Source organism: Mercenaria mercenaria, chromosome 19, assembly GCF_021730395.1.
Source record: "Mercenaria mercenaria strain notata chromosome 19, MADL_Memer_1, whole genome shotgun sequence".
In the NCBI taxonomy this organism is placed as follows: domain Eukaryota; kingdom Metazoa; phylum Mollusca; class Bivalvia; order Venerida; family Veneridae; genus Mercenaria; species Mercenaria mercenaria.
In genome coordinates this window covers 7,737,093-7,753,383 of record NC_069379.1, presented here as the reverse complement: position 1 = coordinate 7,753,383, position 16,291 = coordinate 7,737,093, and the positions used below count along the sequence as shown (strand labels likewise).

Sequence of the window (16,291 nt, the reverse complement as noted above, 5' to 3'; positions counted from 1 at the left end):
TCAGAGAAAGCCCCAGTCTGCTAAAAACTGTGATCTTGAAGTAATTTAAGGAACCAGTCTGCTAAAAACTGTGATCTTGAAGTAATTTAAGGAACCAGTCTGCTAAAACCAGTCTGCTAAAAAACAGTGATCTTGAGGAACCAGTCTGCTAAAAACTGTGATCTTGAAGTAATCTAAGGAACCAGTCTGCTAAAAAATCTTGAAGTAATTTGAGGAACCAGTCTGCTAAAAAACTGTGATCTTGAAATAATTTAAGGAACCTGGCTTATAGCGGAATCATCTTATAGATGGTTTAATATAATACCTATGCTTTTTTTTCAGGCTAAGGATTGTTTTGTAGATGGGTAAATATGGTTTCTTCTTCATTTCAGGCTGGCCTATATTACATCATTATAATGGATCAGTGTACCACAAAATTATATTTTCTCACAGTCGCCCTCTATGGTTTCTGTTTAATCATTGTGTATGGTAAGTATATATAAAATTTTCACCTGTCAGCATTTTGATTGCACCCTTTAGAGTGCAGTGCTTTTGGAGAACCTGTCTGCAGCGTGAGGCTGGTATGAGAGAAACTGGATCTATTACAGAGCGATCCTGAATAATTCGTACACAACCCTTAGCCTGTCAAGTCTTGGCAAAATCTGTATAATGTAATTCAATGGCTCTATTGGTTATTCAAATAAATTTTGCTTGTCTCTTAGAGTTGGAGCGAACAAAGTTACTAGTTAGTCTGCCTATATATCCAAAAAAGAGGCCTAGAAATTGCCTTTGATGGCATTTTTTGTTAATGCCCGACAGCCATATTTATTGTTAACTTTATAAAAATTGGAAACTTTTCAGGGGGGCTGTCGCCTTCTAAGGGTCATAGTAAGGTCACAGCACAAGGTCAAAGGTCAATAAGTGCATTTTTGTTAAAAACTTCAGATTTTCGCCATTTTGCTACATTTTAATACAAAATTGTAATTTTTCGGTTATAATTATGAATCTGAGAAGTAAAACAAGTTACTACAAATAGATTTTTTGCATTTGAGATAGGCAAAATTCAAAACGACTAAAGTTATTTATATAGAATTGCTTAACTTTTCGTACGCTCTGATATTTTGTTCATTTATGGAAGTTATCTTTCTCATGTTTCTAAAATTTCCGTTTTTCAGGCTAAAGTCTGGTTGGTTACCTGTTTGATTGTCTGTATGAACAGTACAGGCAGAAAAAAATCTATGGCGCGTGTTTTATAAAGACTAGTACAGTCAAACTTCTTTTGCTCGAATTCGGATTATCCAATTACTACTTTTGGCTCGAACTCAGCGTCAAGTCTTTATAATGAATTCTTCACGCTGGCTTGTACTAACACATTTTGCTTGCCCCGTCGAGCTCTAGTGACTAGTTTGACTGTACTAATTGTTGACAGTTCTAAAGATTCCTTCCTTAGCATAGAACTCAAGGATGTAAAAATAGCAAACTCAGTTTGATTAAGTCTGTTTGTGTGATAGTATGAAATGTGCAAATTCTCTGAAGCATGATCTAAAATGGTCTATATTGTCTATGAAAACTCTATTCCAGCGGTTTACGCATGTGTTGTAGCAATTTCATGAATATGCGGGCTTTTAGAATTACTACCTAAGATGTATAAAAATCAAGCGATATCAAAGTGTAAATATAAATATTAGATAACCGCAAATGTTACGTTTTGTGTGTGTATGGTTTTTTTTCTTTTCATTCCATTGGCATGAAAATGGTACTTTTCATATTTTTGAACCAGCTGAAAAAAATATTTCTTTGCACATTACCAATAGGCTATTATAAGAACTGGTAACCACTCTCCAAGTGTTTTCAATATCTACAATTTTGTAACTATTTGTTTATGTTGGTTCTATGGATGTCATAACTTCAAAAATGCTTGATAATGTCAGTGAATTTGATAGTTTATCGAATCTTAATAGTATGATCTTTATGACTGTGAATAAAGGGGCAAAGCATGTTTGTTTTCCTGTTACAGCACCTTTAGATTTCCGAGTGATTGGTTGGTAATAAAACCCAGTAGAGCAAACTTACCAATGTATCACAAAGGAATTTACTGATGTTATAAAATAAACAAATGTGCGCTTACGCTAGTGTAGCCTTCAACGTGTAAAAATAAATATATTGTCAATTAAATTAAGTGCGGAATGCTAGAATGAACTACTCTTATATAGAAATAACTTCTTACCCTTATATAAAAAAATGAATAAACCCCATAACACTTCACAAGCAATAGACGTCTTAGTCTGACATATTCAATCGGCATTATTTGTTTATTATAAATCAATCGTTTTGAATTTCAAATCTCTTCTTCATGCTCTTCTCATCCTGCAGGAAGTTATTTTTACGCATTCTATATCTCTTGGTAACTATCGAACCACCAAATTTCATCATTTTGGTTAGTTGAACCATCATCTATCAGTAATCATGAAAATATCGGAGGGTATAACTTCAATATTTCATTGAATGAGCCTTAATGTTACTATTATAAAAAAATCTAAAGCAACCTTCTGATATTTTAATACCTTTATTTTTACATTTTTATTTGTAAAACTTCTTAATGACTAATGTTTCAGTGTAAAGATACTAGCATTGTTTTCACAATGTTATCAAGGACTTCCTGTCTGAAACCAATTGTCAAATCTGTAAATTGTTACGATCTGATTCGTTTTCCACTTTTGTTTCGAACAGCAAGTGAGTGTAGAAGCAAAGCAAAAGATAAAAAGCATCGAAACAGAAATAGCGTGCTGAATTTTCAGAATAAAATTGATGCAAATATCGCATTAAGAGCTTCGGTGATAGAAAATCTAGTTCTTGAAATGTGCTACTTAATTGCAAATACATAAAATACGATGATAAATGCCTGACCGATAGTAACAAAAGAATTTTATTACAGCAAATCAAGGGAATAGTGTATAGATGAACTATGTTGTGACCAATATTTCAGTTTTTCTTCTAAAATGGTCCTATTTAACCATCATTGCGTGGACAAACTAACATAAATATATATCATATAATGAATCATCACCAGATTTGAAGTCATTTCTTTAGGGGCTGGAGAAGGATTCCATATTATATATGTCACGTTCAACAGTATTACAGTCATTTTACGGCGGTCAATCAACTTAATCAGTGTTCTGATGTCGCTACAAGTAGTAGCCTTGCCCCCGCATATAACTGACAACTTCTCCATATGATTCATAAGTGGAGGACGAAATTTCTCCTGACAATGTCTATTATCAAATCGTCATGGAGAACATACACCTCTCCCAGGGATCGAACTCACGACCTCGCCATCCTTAGATCTGCGCTCTACTTATTAAGCTTAAAATACTTGGTTGTATACATGATAGTAAAGTGATTTTAACTGTTTATGTGAGAAATGTTATACATTTATATGTAATTTATTTTCCCCTGTAGTCTTCTTCCTCAAAACCCATCATATTTTCTCTTTCGCACGAATTTCTCAAAAGGTGTACAAGATGTAAATATTCTTTTTATAGAAGTCAGTTCAAAGCTTAAATTCAAATTTTATTGTGCCCTGAAATGTAAGAAATGCATTAGCAGTGTCATTTTATAATAATTTGCTCAACAATTTTTCTAATTCTTCACCCGACTTTTGTTTTTATCTCTGCCAAATTTTGACAGATTTGAATGAAAATTGGACACATTGTTTAATGACCAGTTCAATTAAATAGGCGATATCAATTGTGCGTACATTCGTTGTGCCATGACAGTTCAAATAAGGTACACACCCTCCCCAAAAATGTCACAGAATGAATGCAACTTGGTGCTGGTCTGTATGCGGCAAGTACTGCCATCAGCGGGATTAATAAATTTTGTCATTAATGTGGTGCCATTAATGACGTCACAAATCTGATAAAGAAATAACATATTGAAAATATTGATGGATGTTCCATTACAACTAAACAGACTTGAACATTCAGAATATAATAATTTGAAATTCATTGAATTAATAGGATCAAAGTGTACTACTGTGATTTACTAATTATGTGACTTTTAATTTAAGGGTTACCTTATTGTTACCTTTACAAATGAATTTACATCAGGCTATGATCTTTTTTATGTTATATTATAACAAAATAATCATTTAACATTGTGTAAAACATTCATTCAAATCTGTCATAATTTGGCGATAAAGGGAAAAAGCAGGTGTGGATTTAGTATATTATCAATATACGCACCATTTTGCTACCTTTAATAACTTAGAAGTCATTTTTTAAAAATTCAGATTTGACCTTGACATGTCTGTGGCCTTGAAATCACATTGACCCTTGGATACGACAGTTCCAAAAACTTTACTCTAGTTCATCCACATATTAAGATTAGCAAACATGTCAAGTAAAACACACTTTGCCATCGTATGCCACTTTTCCCAGATATGTTATTCTTTATAATAGTATATATATATTATATATATTTTATATATTATCATTAGTTTTATTTACAAAATACAATGTACTAAAGGGCGTTGAGACACAATATTTAAACCAATTTAGATGGTATATGAAAATAAAACGAGTGCGCAGTGGCACAGTTTATTTGTGAATGCACTTATTTGACCTTTGACCCCATTGTACTGTAATGAGGAACCCTAGAAGGCGACAGCCCCTTTTAAATTTCATGTTCCATCCTAAGGAACACTTTTATACTAATATCCGAGCATTAACAAAAAATGCCATCAGAAGTCACATTTTCCCAAGATATTGGCAGACTAAGTATGAAAAAAAGGGAATTTCATTTGTTCATTTAATGTTATTTCATAGATTGACAAAACTACAAAATCCCAATGAAATATACTGATTCTACATTATTTTGCAATATTTTCAGTGAGAAAAATTATGACTACATTATTTTGCCATATTTTCAGCGAAACAGAATTTTGGTGTAGCAGAAAGGATTATCATGTCTATGTGGTGTGGCGTGTCAACAATTATAACATCTGTACGCAATATTTTCTTCACTTATAACTAAGAATGCAAAGTGAGCTGCGCCATGAGAAAACCAACATAGTGCATTTGTGACCAGCATGGATCCAGACTAGCCTGCGAATCAAAGCCTACTGCAATTAGAGAAATCATTAGCGAACAGTATGGATCCTGACCAGACTGCACGCTTGTCTGGATCCATGCTGGTCGCAAACACACTATGTTGGTTTTATCATGGCGCAGCTCAAATTTTCTTGAGAGATTAATTTTAACAAATTGAATGTTTCTGAGTATTTCATTAAAAGTAGATCTCGCAAAAACACAGATTTTATGTAATTTAAAGGAAATATTCTTAATATTACTTGAAAATTAAAACCCTGTATTTAGACTGTTTCTATGAACTGAAATTTAGTGAAAAGGAGTGTACAGTCAAGTTTACAGGTCAAAGTTGGTCCCAGGTTTCACACAAAACTTTAGAAGAATATTTTCCAAGATGTATAAACCTTGTTTGAATGATAATTTAGTGTAATCAATCCTTTCTCACTTTTCAGGCAATTTTTCTGTACTACTTCATAACAGAACTAAGTACAGTACCTGGTTATAACAACGTACTTATCCGAGGGACGTGGGATCTCGTGTGCTGGGTGTTGGCCAGTGCGCCTTTCATAGCCATCCCTGCAGCTATGATACATAGCTGTCAGCAAGAAAATGGGTCTTTTGGACAGGTGAGCCATAATTGATTTTCTCAGCCATAAGTCGTGGTTTTGGCTGCTAGCATATTTTAGACATTTGAGTGTTATACTGTGTATCAGAAGTAGTGTACAGTTATCAGAAGTAATTGCAGAATTCTGTGCTACAGTATTATTAGAACCTGCCCGCTTAGCTCAATAGGGAGAGCGCAGATCTGCAGATCTCGGGGTCGTGAGTTCAATCCCCCAGGCGGGGCGTATCTTCTCTGTGATGATTTGATAAAAGCCATTATGTCTGAAATCATTTGTCCTCCACCTCTAATTTATGTGGAGAAGTTGGCAGTTACTTGCGGAGAACAGGTTTGTACTGGTACAGAATCCAGGACTACTGGTTAGGTTAACAGCTCGCTGTTTCTAACTGAAATACTGTTGAAAAACGGCGTTAAACCCAAAACAAACAAATCAGTGTTATCATAGCTTTATTGTTACTCACTTTGAACCAGTTGACCCCCTCACTGCCAGCTTAGAGTCTATAATTATGTCTTCCCCCCCCCACTTGGGGAGACATATTGTTTTTGCCCTGTCCGTCCGTCCCCCCGTCCGTACGAACGTCACACTTCATTTCCGAGCAATAACTGGAGAACCATTTGACCTAGAACCTACGAACTTCATGGGGTTGTAGGGCTGCTGGAGTAGACGACCCCTATTGTTTTTGGGGTCACTCCGTCAAAGGTCAAGGTCACAGGGGCCTGAACATTGAAAACCATTTCCGATCAATAACTAGAGAACCACTCGACCCAGAATGTTGAAACTTAATAGGATGATTGGTCATGAAGAGTAGATGACCCCTATTGTTTTTGGGTTCACTCCGTCAAAGGTCAAGGTCACAGGGGCCTGAACATTGAAAACCATTTCCGGTCAATAACTAGAGAACCACTTGACCCAGAATGTTGAAACTTCATAGGATGATTGGTCATGAAAAGTAGATGAACACTATTGTTTTTGGGGTCACTCCGTCAAAGATCAAGGTCAAAGGGGCCTGAACATTGAAAACCATTTCCGATCAATAACTAGAGAACCACTTGACCCAGTATGTTGAAACTTAATAGGATGATTGGTCATGAAGAGTAGATAACCCCTATTGATTTTGGGGTCACTCCGTCAAAGGTCAAGGTCACAGGGGCCTGAACATAGAAAACCATTTCGATCAATAACTAGAGAACCACTTGACCCAGAATGTTGAAACTTCATAGGATGATTGGTCATGAAGAGTAGATGACCCCTATTGTTTTTGGGGTCACTCCGTCAAAGGTCAAGGTCACAGGGGCCTGAACATTGAAAACCATTTCCAATCAATAACTAGAGAACGACTTGACCCAGAATGTTGAAGCTTCATAGGATGATTGGTCATGTGGAATAGATGACCCCTATTGTTTTTGGGGTCACTCCGTCAAAGGTCAAGGTCACAGGGGTCTGAACATTGAAAACCATTTCCGATCAATAACTTGAGTACCACTTGACCCAGAATGTTGAAACTCCATAGGATGATTGTACATGCAAAGTAGATGGCCCCTCTTGATTTTGGAGTCACTCCAATAAAGGTCAAGGTCAAAGGGGCCTGAACATTGAAAACCATTTCCGGTCAGTAACTTGAGAACCACTCGACCCAGAATGTTGAAACTTCATGACCCCTATTGTTTTTGGGGTCACTCCATTAAAGGTCAAGGTCACAGGGGCCTGAACATGGATAACCATTTCCAATCAATAACTTCAGAACCTCTTGATCCAGAATGTTGAAACTTCATAGGATGATTGAACATACAGAGTAGGTGATCCTTATAGATTTTGGGTGAGTCTATTAAAGGTCAAGGTCACAGGGGCCTGGTCATGTAAAATCATTTCTGGAGAATAACTTGAGAACCACTTGACCTAGAATGTTGAAACTTAATAGGATGATTGGAAATGCAGAGTAGATGACTCCTATTCATTTTGAGGTCACTTGATCAAAGGTCAAGGTCACAGGAGCCTGAACAGTGACTTGAGAACCACTAGGCCAATAGTGTTGAAATTTAGCGGGATGACTGGACATGCCAAGTAGATGATTCCTATTGCAGCCAACCATCAGTGTCTCTTTGACTTTCGCTTCTGACCCCTATTGACTTCTTGCCTGTAGGACTTTGCATTGGGGGAGACATGTGCTTTTTTACAAAAGCAATTTCTAGTTATAACATATTGTTAGGAAGTCATCCAGCTGGCTTATGTAAGGTCGATGGTTCATTTATGACTGAAAAAATGCAAGGACAGGCACCTTGGGTCTTCTTTTACAGGCAAATCTGGAAAGTCACTATTCAGCTTATAATTTTATTGGGGTAAACTCAACAAATATGTGAAAAAAGTCAGTCTGTTAGAATTTATCATAATGTTTTTTTGCTTTTTTCAACACATACTTTTCTTGCGTAGGAAGTATAGATATAAAATCTCAGACTATTTTAGAATAAAATATTTTAACACTATTTTGCAATTTCAGAAATTAAAATATGTGTTCTGTGGAATAAAACAAGACCCGTATGACCCTCCCACTGAGTTTGGTTATCATCGGCCTGAGCCGAGTGCCCCGCCGTACGGAACATCAGATGCCCGTACATACACATACATGGATGACGGATACCAAATGGATGAAGTGCCTTATTATAAGACAGTGGATTAATGGAGTGCAATAGTTAGGTCTTGTTTAAAGATTCCCTTTCAGGATATTATTGTTATTATTAATAAGTGAAAACTTAAAGATTTACTGTCAGTATAAAATGTCAGTAAAAACAGTGTTAAAGTTTTACTGTCAGTATAAAATGTCAGTAGTAAAAAAAAAAAAAAACAGTGTTAAAGATTAACTGTCAGTTTAAAATGTCAGTAAAACAGTGTACAGTGTAATACTGATATTAAATTACTAGACTCTTGCTTTCGAAAAGCAGCCAATATGATACTCAAGCAAACTGATTTATAAAGCAAACTGATTTATAAATGCATGATCTACTTTGTGTAGATACAGGATGTACCGGTATTACTTGTCAATGAAATTCTGTCATGTGAAAAATGTAGACTGTACAGAAATATTAGTGACAATTTTATAATGATTTGTTATTGTACTAGATATAAATGATTTATGCAGCTGGAGCAGTGACCATTTTGTCCCTTGACAATACTTTTATGAATGTATATGCTTGCCAACATAGTCTTGAATCTCTTTAGGACAAGCGATTATAACTTTGAATATTCAAAGCAGACTTGTTTAACCTTTAGCTTGCTAAATTTCTATAATGGACTGGTCCATCATTCAATTTTGGCAGTACCACTGATTATTCAAAGGGGTGTTAACTGAAAATTTACTGACTGAATAGCGAACAGTGCAGACCATGATCAGACTGCACAGATGTGCAGGCTGATCTTGGTCTGCACTGGTCGCAAAGGCAGAGTCAATTGCCGCCAGCAGGCTAAGGGTTAAGTTGCTAAGTCAGTAATATTCAAAGATTTCTTGTTACCAATGTAGTATGAAATAGGGGGTGGTACAGTTGATACATAGTGTTGATAATTCATTGTTGGAGGATGTTGCATCAAAATATCTAGGTGACAGAAACTACACAAAAACTAAAAAAAAAAAAGAAGAAAATTATTATGATATCTGATTTTGTAATCATAAAATTTCATGGTCAAGACCAAACTGCGATTTTTTTTGCTATTTGATTGGGGACGTGAATTACTTGATTTTAAAATTAAAGTTTGTTTGTCGGTTCGGATTTAATTTCAGGGAAACCAGGAAGATAAGTCTGCCATAAAGTCCATGAAAATAATTCTCTGAAAGATTGAATTGAATGGTTTTACACTGTAGTTAAGAAATAATAAGTTCCCAATCATGGTTTATCGTAGAATAACCCGTGATTTCAGTTCTTATGCGTAAGAATATATATATTAGGAAGGCCATAGGCCTGAATGATATATTGTTTCGCGTAAGAATGAAAAACTGGTAATTCTACGATAAATCACACTTGAGAACATGTTATTCTGATTCTAACACGGCATTCTAGTATCAACAGTGTTAGAAAAAAAATGGTAACTACCTTTTTTCAACCGTGCTACGCACCTGTATCGGATGACGTCACTGCACGCCCACAAGTTATTGCAAAGTAACTGTTGACTGATGTTCTTCTATGTGTATATAGGTTATTTGCTGGTCGTATTAGAATGTAAAACAACTTATATTCATGTGAGGCTTATTTTCCTGGTTGAATCAATCCAAACATTAATGGTTGGCTTATTTTTAGCGATGTAACTCATTGCAGACTTGGAGCGGTCTTCTGCGCATGCCCGAAAGTGATTATCAGTTGTAGCGCACAGCATAAATATACATATTTTTGCATGTCCGCATGCATTTAGTGTACAATATGCATAAAATACTGACTAAAGGTTAAGGTTAGTATCACCATGGTTACAAAATATATACATTTAAGATATTTTCGTTCAAATTTAGTTAATCCGGTATGTGCCGGAGTCTGTAATTTATACCGGCGCTCCAAGTCTGCATTGAGTCACCGTCTATTTTTAGCAGTGGTTTAATGCTGGGTTTTTTTTCAGCTATATTTTGGTTATGCACATCGGTCAGACTAATCTTATAGTGTTCTTGATTTTATGCTTGAACTGATCTCTCCTCTACGCAGATATTTCACATTGCATAGCTGAAATATTGTTAGAGAATCACAAGCCAAAACATCTGTACTGGTGATTTTGCCTCGATTTTCAGTTGTGAATTACATTAGCATGCCTCAGATCTCTCTGAAAAGTCTGCCTCATTGGGCAGTTTCTTATTTCCAGCTTTGTAAATGTTTTTTTTTTCTTTTATGAGTTATGAAATCTACCCATTTTATATACTGTTTATAATATTTTGTAATCTTTATGTGATATTACATGTATAATTGTTAAGGTGATAATTCATTTGTATAGTTATTTTGTAAACTATGTATCCATACAGATTTTAGAAAATCTTAGGTGATCGCTAAGTAGGTATTTTAGATTTTTATTGCAATGATTGTAAAAGTTTTGCTCATTTGACATTTTTAAGGTTGTATCATGTACATTTTTACGAGATGAATGTATCACGGTTAAAGTCAACATTTTAATGAAAAAAATGTCCTAATTGATGTGAATACTATTAAATTGTTAATATTTATAGGGGATTAATTCTCATGGAATTCGTGGTTACATCAGACCACAAAATTAAATGCTGACAAATTTAAATATATTTTCCATTAATTCTGTCTTAAAAATGAAAACACAAAAATTTATGCACCCTGCAATGTGTTACATGAAATCAGAAAAACTATTATAATTTCACACAGTCAACTTTTTTTTGGGAAATTATCAGTATTTCATGCCATCAGATTTTCTTTTCAAGGGAATTAAGTTTTGATAAATCCATGAATTTTATGACACCTTTAAGCACTTTGGCTTTGGTAATAGAATAACAAGTTTCTATTGATAATAAAGCATATGAATTGTAGTATCAAACTCATGCCAACCTTAAGACAAGTCCAAAGGATTGTATGAAACAAGTACCAGATATATTTTTGTTTTGTCATGTCCATTAAGTCATTGCTCACACAGAAAACTATTCCAGATATAGACATTTCCATATATATGTAGATAAGGTCGGCCATCACAGGTGACCTATGTTGTACATGTGATAAAAATCGGACCACCAAAAAAACATTTATGCAGCATTTTTGTTAACATTTTCCTTCAGGACGGTTGCAGCAGTTTTTGTTAAAAAAATCCCAATAATAGAATTTTTGTTCAAACTTTGTATATGAACATAGTGTCGTGTTACAAACAGAATTATGAAAAAAATCGAAGGTCACCATGCTTGTTCAGGAGTTATTTGCCCTTGAATATATAAATTTGAAGAAAAATCCAGTTTTAAGGACAGATAACTCCTAAACAAGCAAGGTGACCTATGATTGTTTTTGCATTTGTCTGCTTCAAACATGTGGCTATATTCTTTATACAAAGTTTGAACAAGTAATTAAGTTCTGTTATTGGGAAATTTTTCCCCCATCTCTTATACAAGAAGCTGCAGCGAGCATCTTTTAATACTGAATGAGCTAAGATCACTGGAGACAGGGAAACAGATGAAAAGACATGTCCCTAAAGGTGTCTATGCTTTTCAATAGATTTCTGTCTGTTTTTTTTCCTTTGAAAATGTTTCAGGAAGTACATAAATGGGTTTTTTTTCACACATACTGGTATTAATAGATAACACATTTGTGATGGTCAGCCTGGGCCAGTTTTCACAACATTTAAAGTTTGAAATTCATGCTTAGACTTAAGTGCAGAATATTCAGTGTGCCAAAGCTTTTTTGAAAAATGTGTATTGCTGAAAATTTGCTTAGCTAAAAGTAGCTCAGCAGAGCATTCTTTTTCTTTTTAGCTCACCTGTCACATACTGTAAAATCATTTAATTTCGTGGGCATGAAATTTCGTGGTTTTGGTCAATACGGCAATTTCGTGGGGATATGAATTCGTGGATTTCAACTTTTGAAGATAAAATCAATGGGAATTTTACGTATTTGTTGGGATTAAATTTCGTGGATTGACTCAACCACGAAATCCACGAAAATTAGTCCCCCACGAATATTAATGATTTGACAGTAGTGACAAGGTGAGCTTTTGTGATCACGCAGCGTCCGTCGTCCATCCGTGCGTCCGTCTGTCCGTAAACTTTTCCTTGTGACATCTCTAGAGGTCACATTTTTTGTGGGATCTTTATGAAAGTTGGTCAGAATGTTCATCTTGATGATATCTAGGTCAAGTTCGAAACTGGGTCACGTGCCATCAAAAACTAGGTCAGTAGGTCTAAAAATAGAAAAACCTTATGACCTCTCTAGAGGCCATATATTTCACAAGATCTTCATGAAAATTGGTCAGAATATTCAACTTGATGATATCTAGGTCAAATTCGAAACTGGGTCACGTGGGGTCAAAAACTAGGTCAGTAGGTCTAAAAATAGAAAAACCTTGTGACCTCTCTGGAGGCCATATTTCTCAATGGATCTTCATGAAAATTGGTCAGAATGTTCATCTTGATGATATCTAGGTCAGGTTCGAAACTGGGTCACGTGCGGTCAAAAACTAGGTCAGTAGGTCTAAAAATAGAAAAACCTTGTGACCTCTCTAGAGACCATATTTTTCAATGGATATTCATGAAAATTGGTCAGAATGTTTACCATGATGATATCTAGGTCAGTTTCGAAACTGGGTCACGTGGGGTTAAAAACTAGGTCAGTAGATCTAAAAATAGAAAAACCTTGTGACCTCCCTAGAGGCCATATTTTGCATGAGATCTTCATGAATATTGGTCAGAATGGTCATCTTGATGATATCTAGATCAAGTTTGAAACTGGGTCAACTGCGGTCAAAAACTAGGTCAGTAGGTCTAAAATTAGAAAAATCTTTTGACCTCTGTAGAGGCCATGTTTTTCAATGGATCTTCATGAAAATTGATCTGAATGTTTACCTTGACGATATCTAGATCAGTTTCGAAACTGGGTCATGTGCAGTCAAAAACTAGGCCAGTAGGTCTAAAAATAGAAAAACCTTATGACCTCTCTAGAGGCCATATTTTTCATGAGATCTTCATGAAAATTAGTGAGAATGTTCACCTTGATGTTCAAAACAGGGTCAGGTATCTTCGAAAACTAGGTCAATAGGTCAATTAATAGAAAAACCTTGTGACCTTTCTAGAGACCATATTTTTCAATGGATCTTCATGAAAATTGGTCAGAATTTTTATCTCGATAATACCTAGGTCAAGTTCAAAACTGGGTCACATGAGCTCAAAAACTAGGTCACTATATCAAATAATAGAAAAAACGACGTCATACTCAAAACTGGGTCATGTGGGAAGAGGTGAGCAATTCAGGACCATCATGGTCCTCTTGTTATAATGTAGTCTTCCCTTAATTTTTTTCAAATCATGCAGTTTTCCTGTAACATTGACTTTACATCAAGATTTTTCTTCCCCATTTGCCAAAATACAGAGGTTTTTTCCACAACTAACAGGTGCAGACCACTTACCCTCAAAGTTGAAAAAAACTGTTACCTCTGATTTCAATGTAAATGAGATGAGAAACCAAAATTTTTAATCTGTTTGTCACCATATAACCTGTACTGTGTGGGTGTGGGGCAAAACCAAAACCTAAATCTACAAAGCATCTTCAAGAAAAGTAATAATCATGATTTGTGTAAAATAAGCAATGTCAGACAAGAAAGTTCTTGTTTTAGGATATTTAAGTAAAAGTTAAAATTTCAGACTTGAAATTTGATGATTTCCCCTGGCCCGTACTCATCAACTTTTAAAAAGTCTGAAAATCCAACCCAAGAATGGCTAATATTCAAGTTGTCATAACTTTGGTTTGTAGCATCCATATGAATTAAACTTTTTAGAACTACCTGTAGCTATAGAAATGAATATTCATGCAAAGTTTCATTACTCTCTGGTAATATAAGAATGAGAGAGCACAGTGTAAAATGTAGCATTTTTAAGTCTAAGTCTGAATTTTAGACTTAAAATTTTTATGAATATGTGCCCTGTAGTTGTATGTACACTTATTTTAGAGTCATTTATCATTTATAGATATTTTCATTTTTAGATAATTACTCGATATAGCTTGTATATAGTACATTTGTATGTTTTTAAATAATGTCAAGTGGAAAGGTACCCTTGAAGAATTACTTTTAGTTTGATTATATTTTTTATATATCATTCTATAGATATTCCCCGTCAGAAGATATTTTGTAAATTACTTAAACTTCCACATTTTGTTGATGATAAATATATTGCTTCCAAGATTCTGACTGATTTATTTTTCTAAAGAACTATGACTAACTTTTGATATTACATGGTTTTCAATTAGGGCCCTTTTTGTTTGATGCAGTATATTTGAGCCGTGCCATGAGAAAATCAACATTGTGGGTTTGCAACCAGCATGGATCCAGACCAGCCTGCGCAGTCTGGTCAGGATCCATGCTGTTCGCTAATGGTTTCTCTAATTGCAGTAGGCTTTAAAAGCACACAGCATGGATCCTGACCAGACTGCGCGGATGTGCAGGCTGGTCTGGATCCATGCTGGTCGCACACCCACTATGTTGGTTTTCTCATGGCACAGCTCATTTAATGATTTTATACGACATAATCTTTGGAGAAGACTTGCCAGTTGTTTTGTATATTGTAATTCGGTGATGGAGCAGTTCTGGTGTGTACGCAGTAAAATTGTTCTCGAGATTTCCCCTTTGATTTTAAATGTCCCAAATTTGATTAGGAACATCACAGATTTTAACTGAAGAATGTCCCACACTTTATCTACAGAATGTCTCCTACCTCATATGAATGTCATGGGGTTTTGTTGCCAAATGTCACACACTTGTGTCTTGAAAAAAATACCATTTTTTGATATCTGGATTTTCGGTAGAGTTACACGTGTCAAGCGGATTAAGTGGTCCAGTGGTACCACCTTCTGACTACAGAACCAGGGGTCATGACCTCCATCACCCTCTCCTCCACCTAAAATAGTAACATTAGGATAGCAGTCCTGTGTATAGATGTGCACGCTAAAGAATCCATGAAGCTGCTGGAAATGGAGCACCTTCTTCATCTTGCACTGTCTTCCACTAATATTACTAACCCTTACCCTGCTAAATTTCTATAATGAACTTGTCCGTCTTTCAATTTGGACAGTACCATTAACTGTTAAAAGGGGTGCTTACCAAAAGGAGACTGACTGAATGGCAAACAGTGTAGATCATGATCAGACTGTAGATCTACACTGGTCGCAAAGGCAGAATCGATCGTGTCCAGCATGATAAGGGCTAACAGTCTCCTGGAAGAGTTGCCTATATGCTGGACACGATCGATTCTGCCTTTGCGACTTATTGTTGGACATTACAAAATGTAAATTTGTGACATTCCACTAGTGGCAGTAGTAAGTAAGCTTATATAAACAAAAAGAATACAAGTTTCATGTTTGAGTGGTGGAATGTCACAAATTTACATTTTGTAATGTCCAACAATTAGTTGCAAAATATACCACATTGGAATTGCGAAATGTTCCACATGTGTAACAAAAATGTCCCATTTTTGAGATATAGTACATGTACATCCTCAGCTACTGAATGTCCCAGGTAAAGTGCATGCTGAATGATATCCATTGATAAAATAAAAGCAGTTTGTCCCAAGAAAATATGAAGTTGAATAATGTTCTAAGATAAACTGAAAGCTTAAAAAATGTCCCAAGACAAAATGAAAGCCGAGTGTCCCAAGACAAAATGAAAGCTGAATGTCCCAATATAAAATGAAAGCTGAATGTCCCAAGACAAAATGAAAGCTGAGTGTCCCAATATAAAATGAAAGCTGAATGTCCCAAGACAAAATGAAAGCTGAGTGTCCCAATATAAAATGAATGCTGAAATTCCCAAGACAAAATAAAAGCTGAGTGTCCCAAAATGAAATGAAAGCTGAATGTCCCATAATCAAATGAAAGCTGGATGTCCAAGAAGAGATTAAAGCTGCATGTCTCAAGACAAATTGAAAGT

At 35.4% G+C, this 16,291-nt stretch overlaps 1 protein-coding gene across 4 annotated transcripts in view; it reads left to right on the top strand.

Moving 5' to 3' along the window:
• Positions 1-15,879, top strand: part of LOC123543077 (sodium- and chloride-dependent taurine transporter-like) — an 82,555-nt gene extending 66,676 nt beyond the window's left edge. For all 4 annotated transcript variants that reach the window (XM_053531010.1, XM_053531009.1, XM_053531012.1 and 1 more), the window contains exons 12-15: positions 372-468; positions 4,910-4,983; positions 5,519-5,692; positions 8,184-15,879. In XM_053531010.1, the coding sequence (XP_053386985.1) occupies positions 372-468; positions 4,910-4,983; positions 5,519-5,692; positions 8,184-8,363 (525 nt within the window). In that variant the 3' untranslated portion in view covers positions 8,364-15,879. The remainder of the gene's footprint in view (positions 1-371; positions 469-4,909; positions 4,984-5,518; positions 5,693-8,183) is intronic.
• The last annotated feature ends 412 nt before the right edge of the window (positions 15,880-16,291 follow it).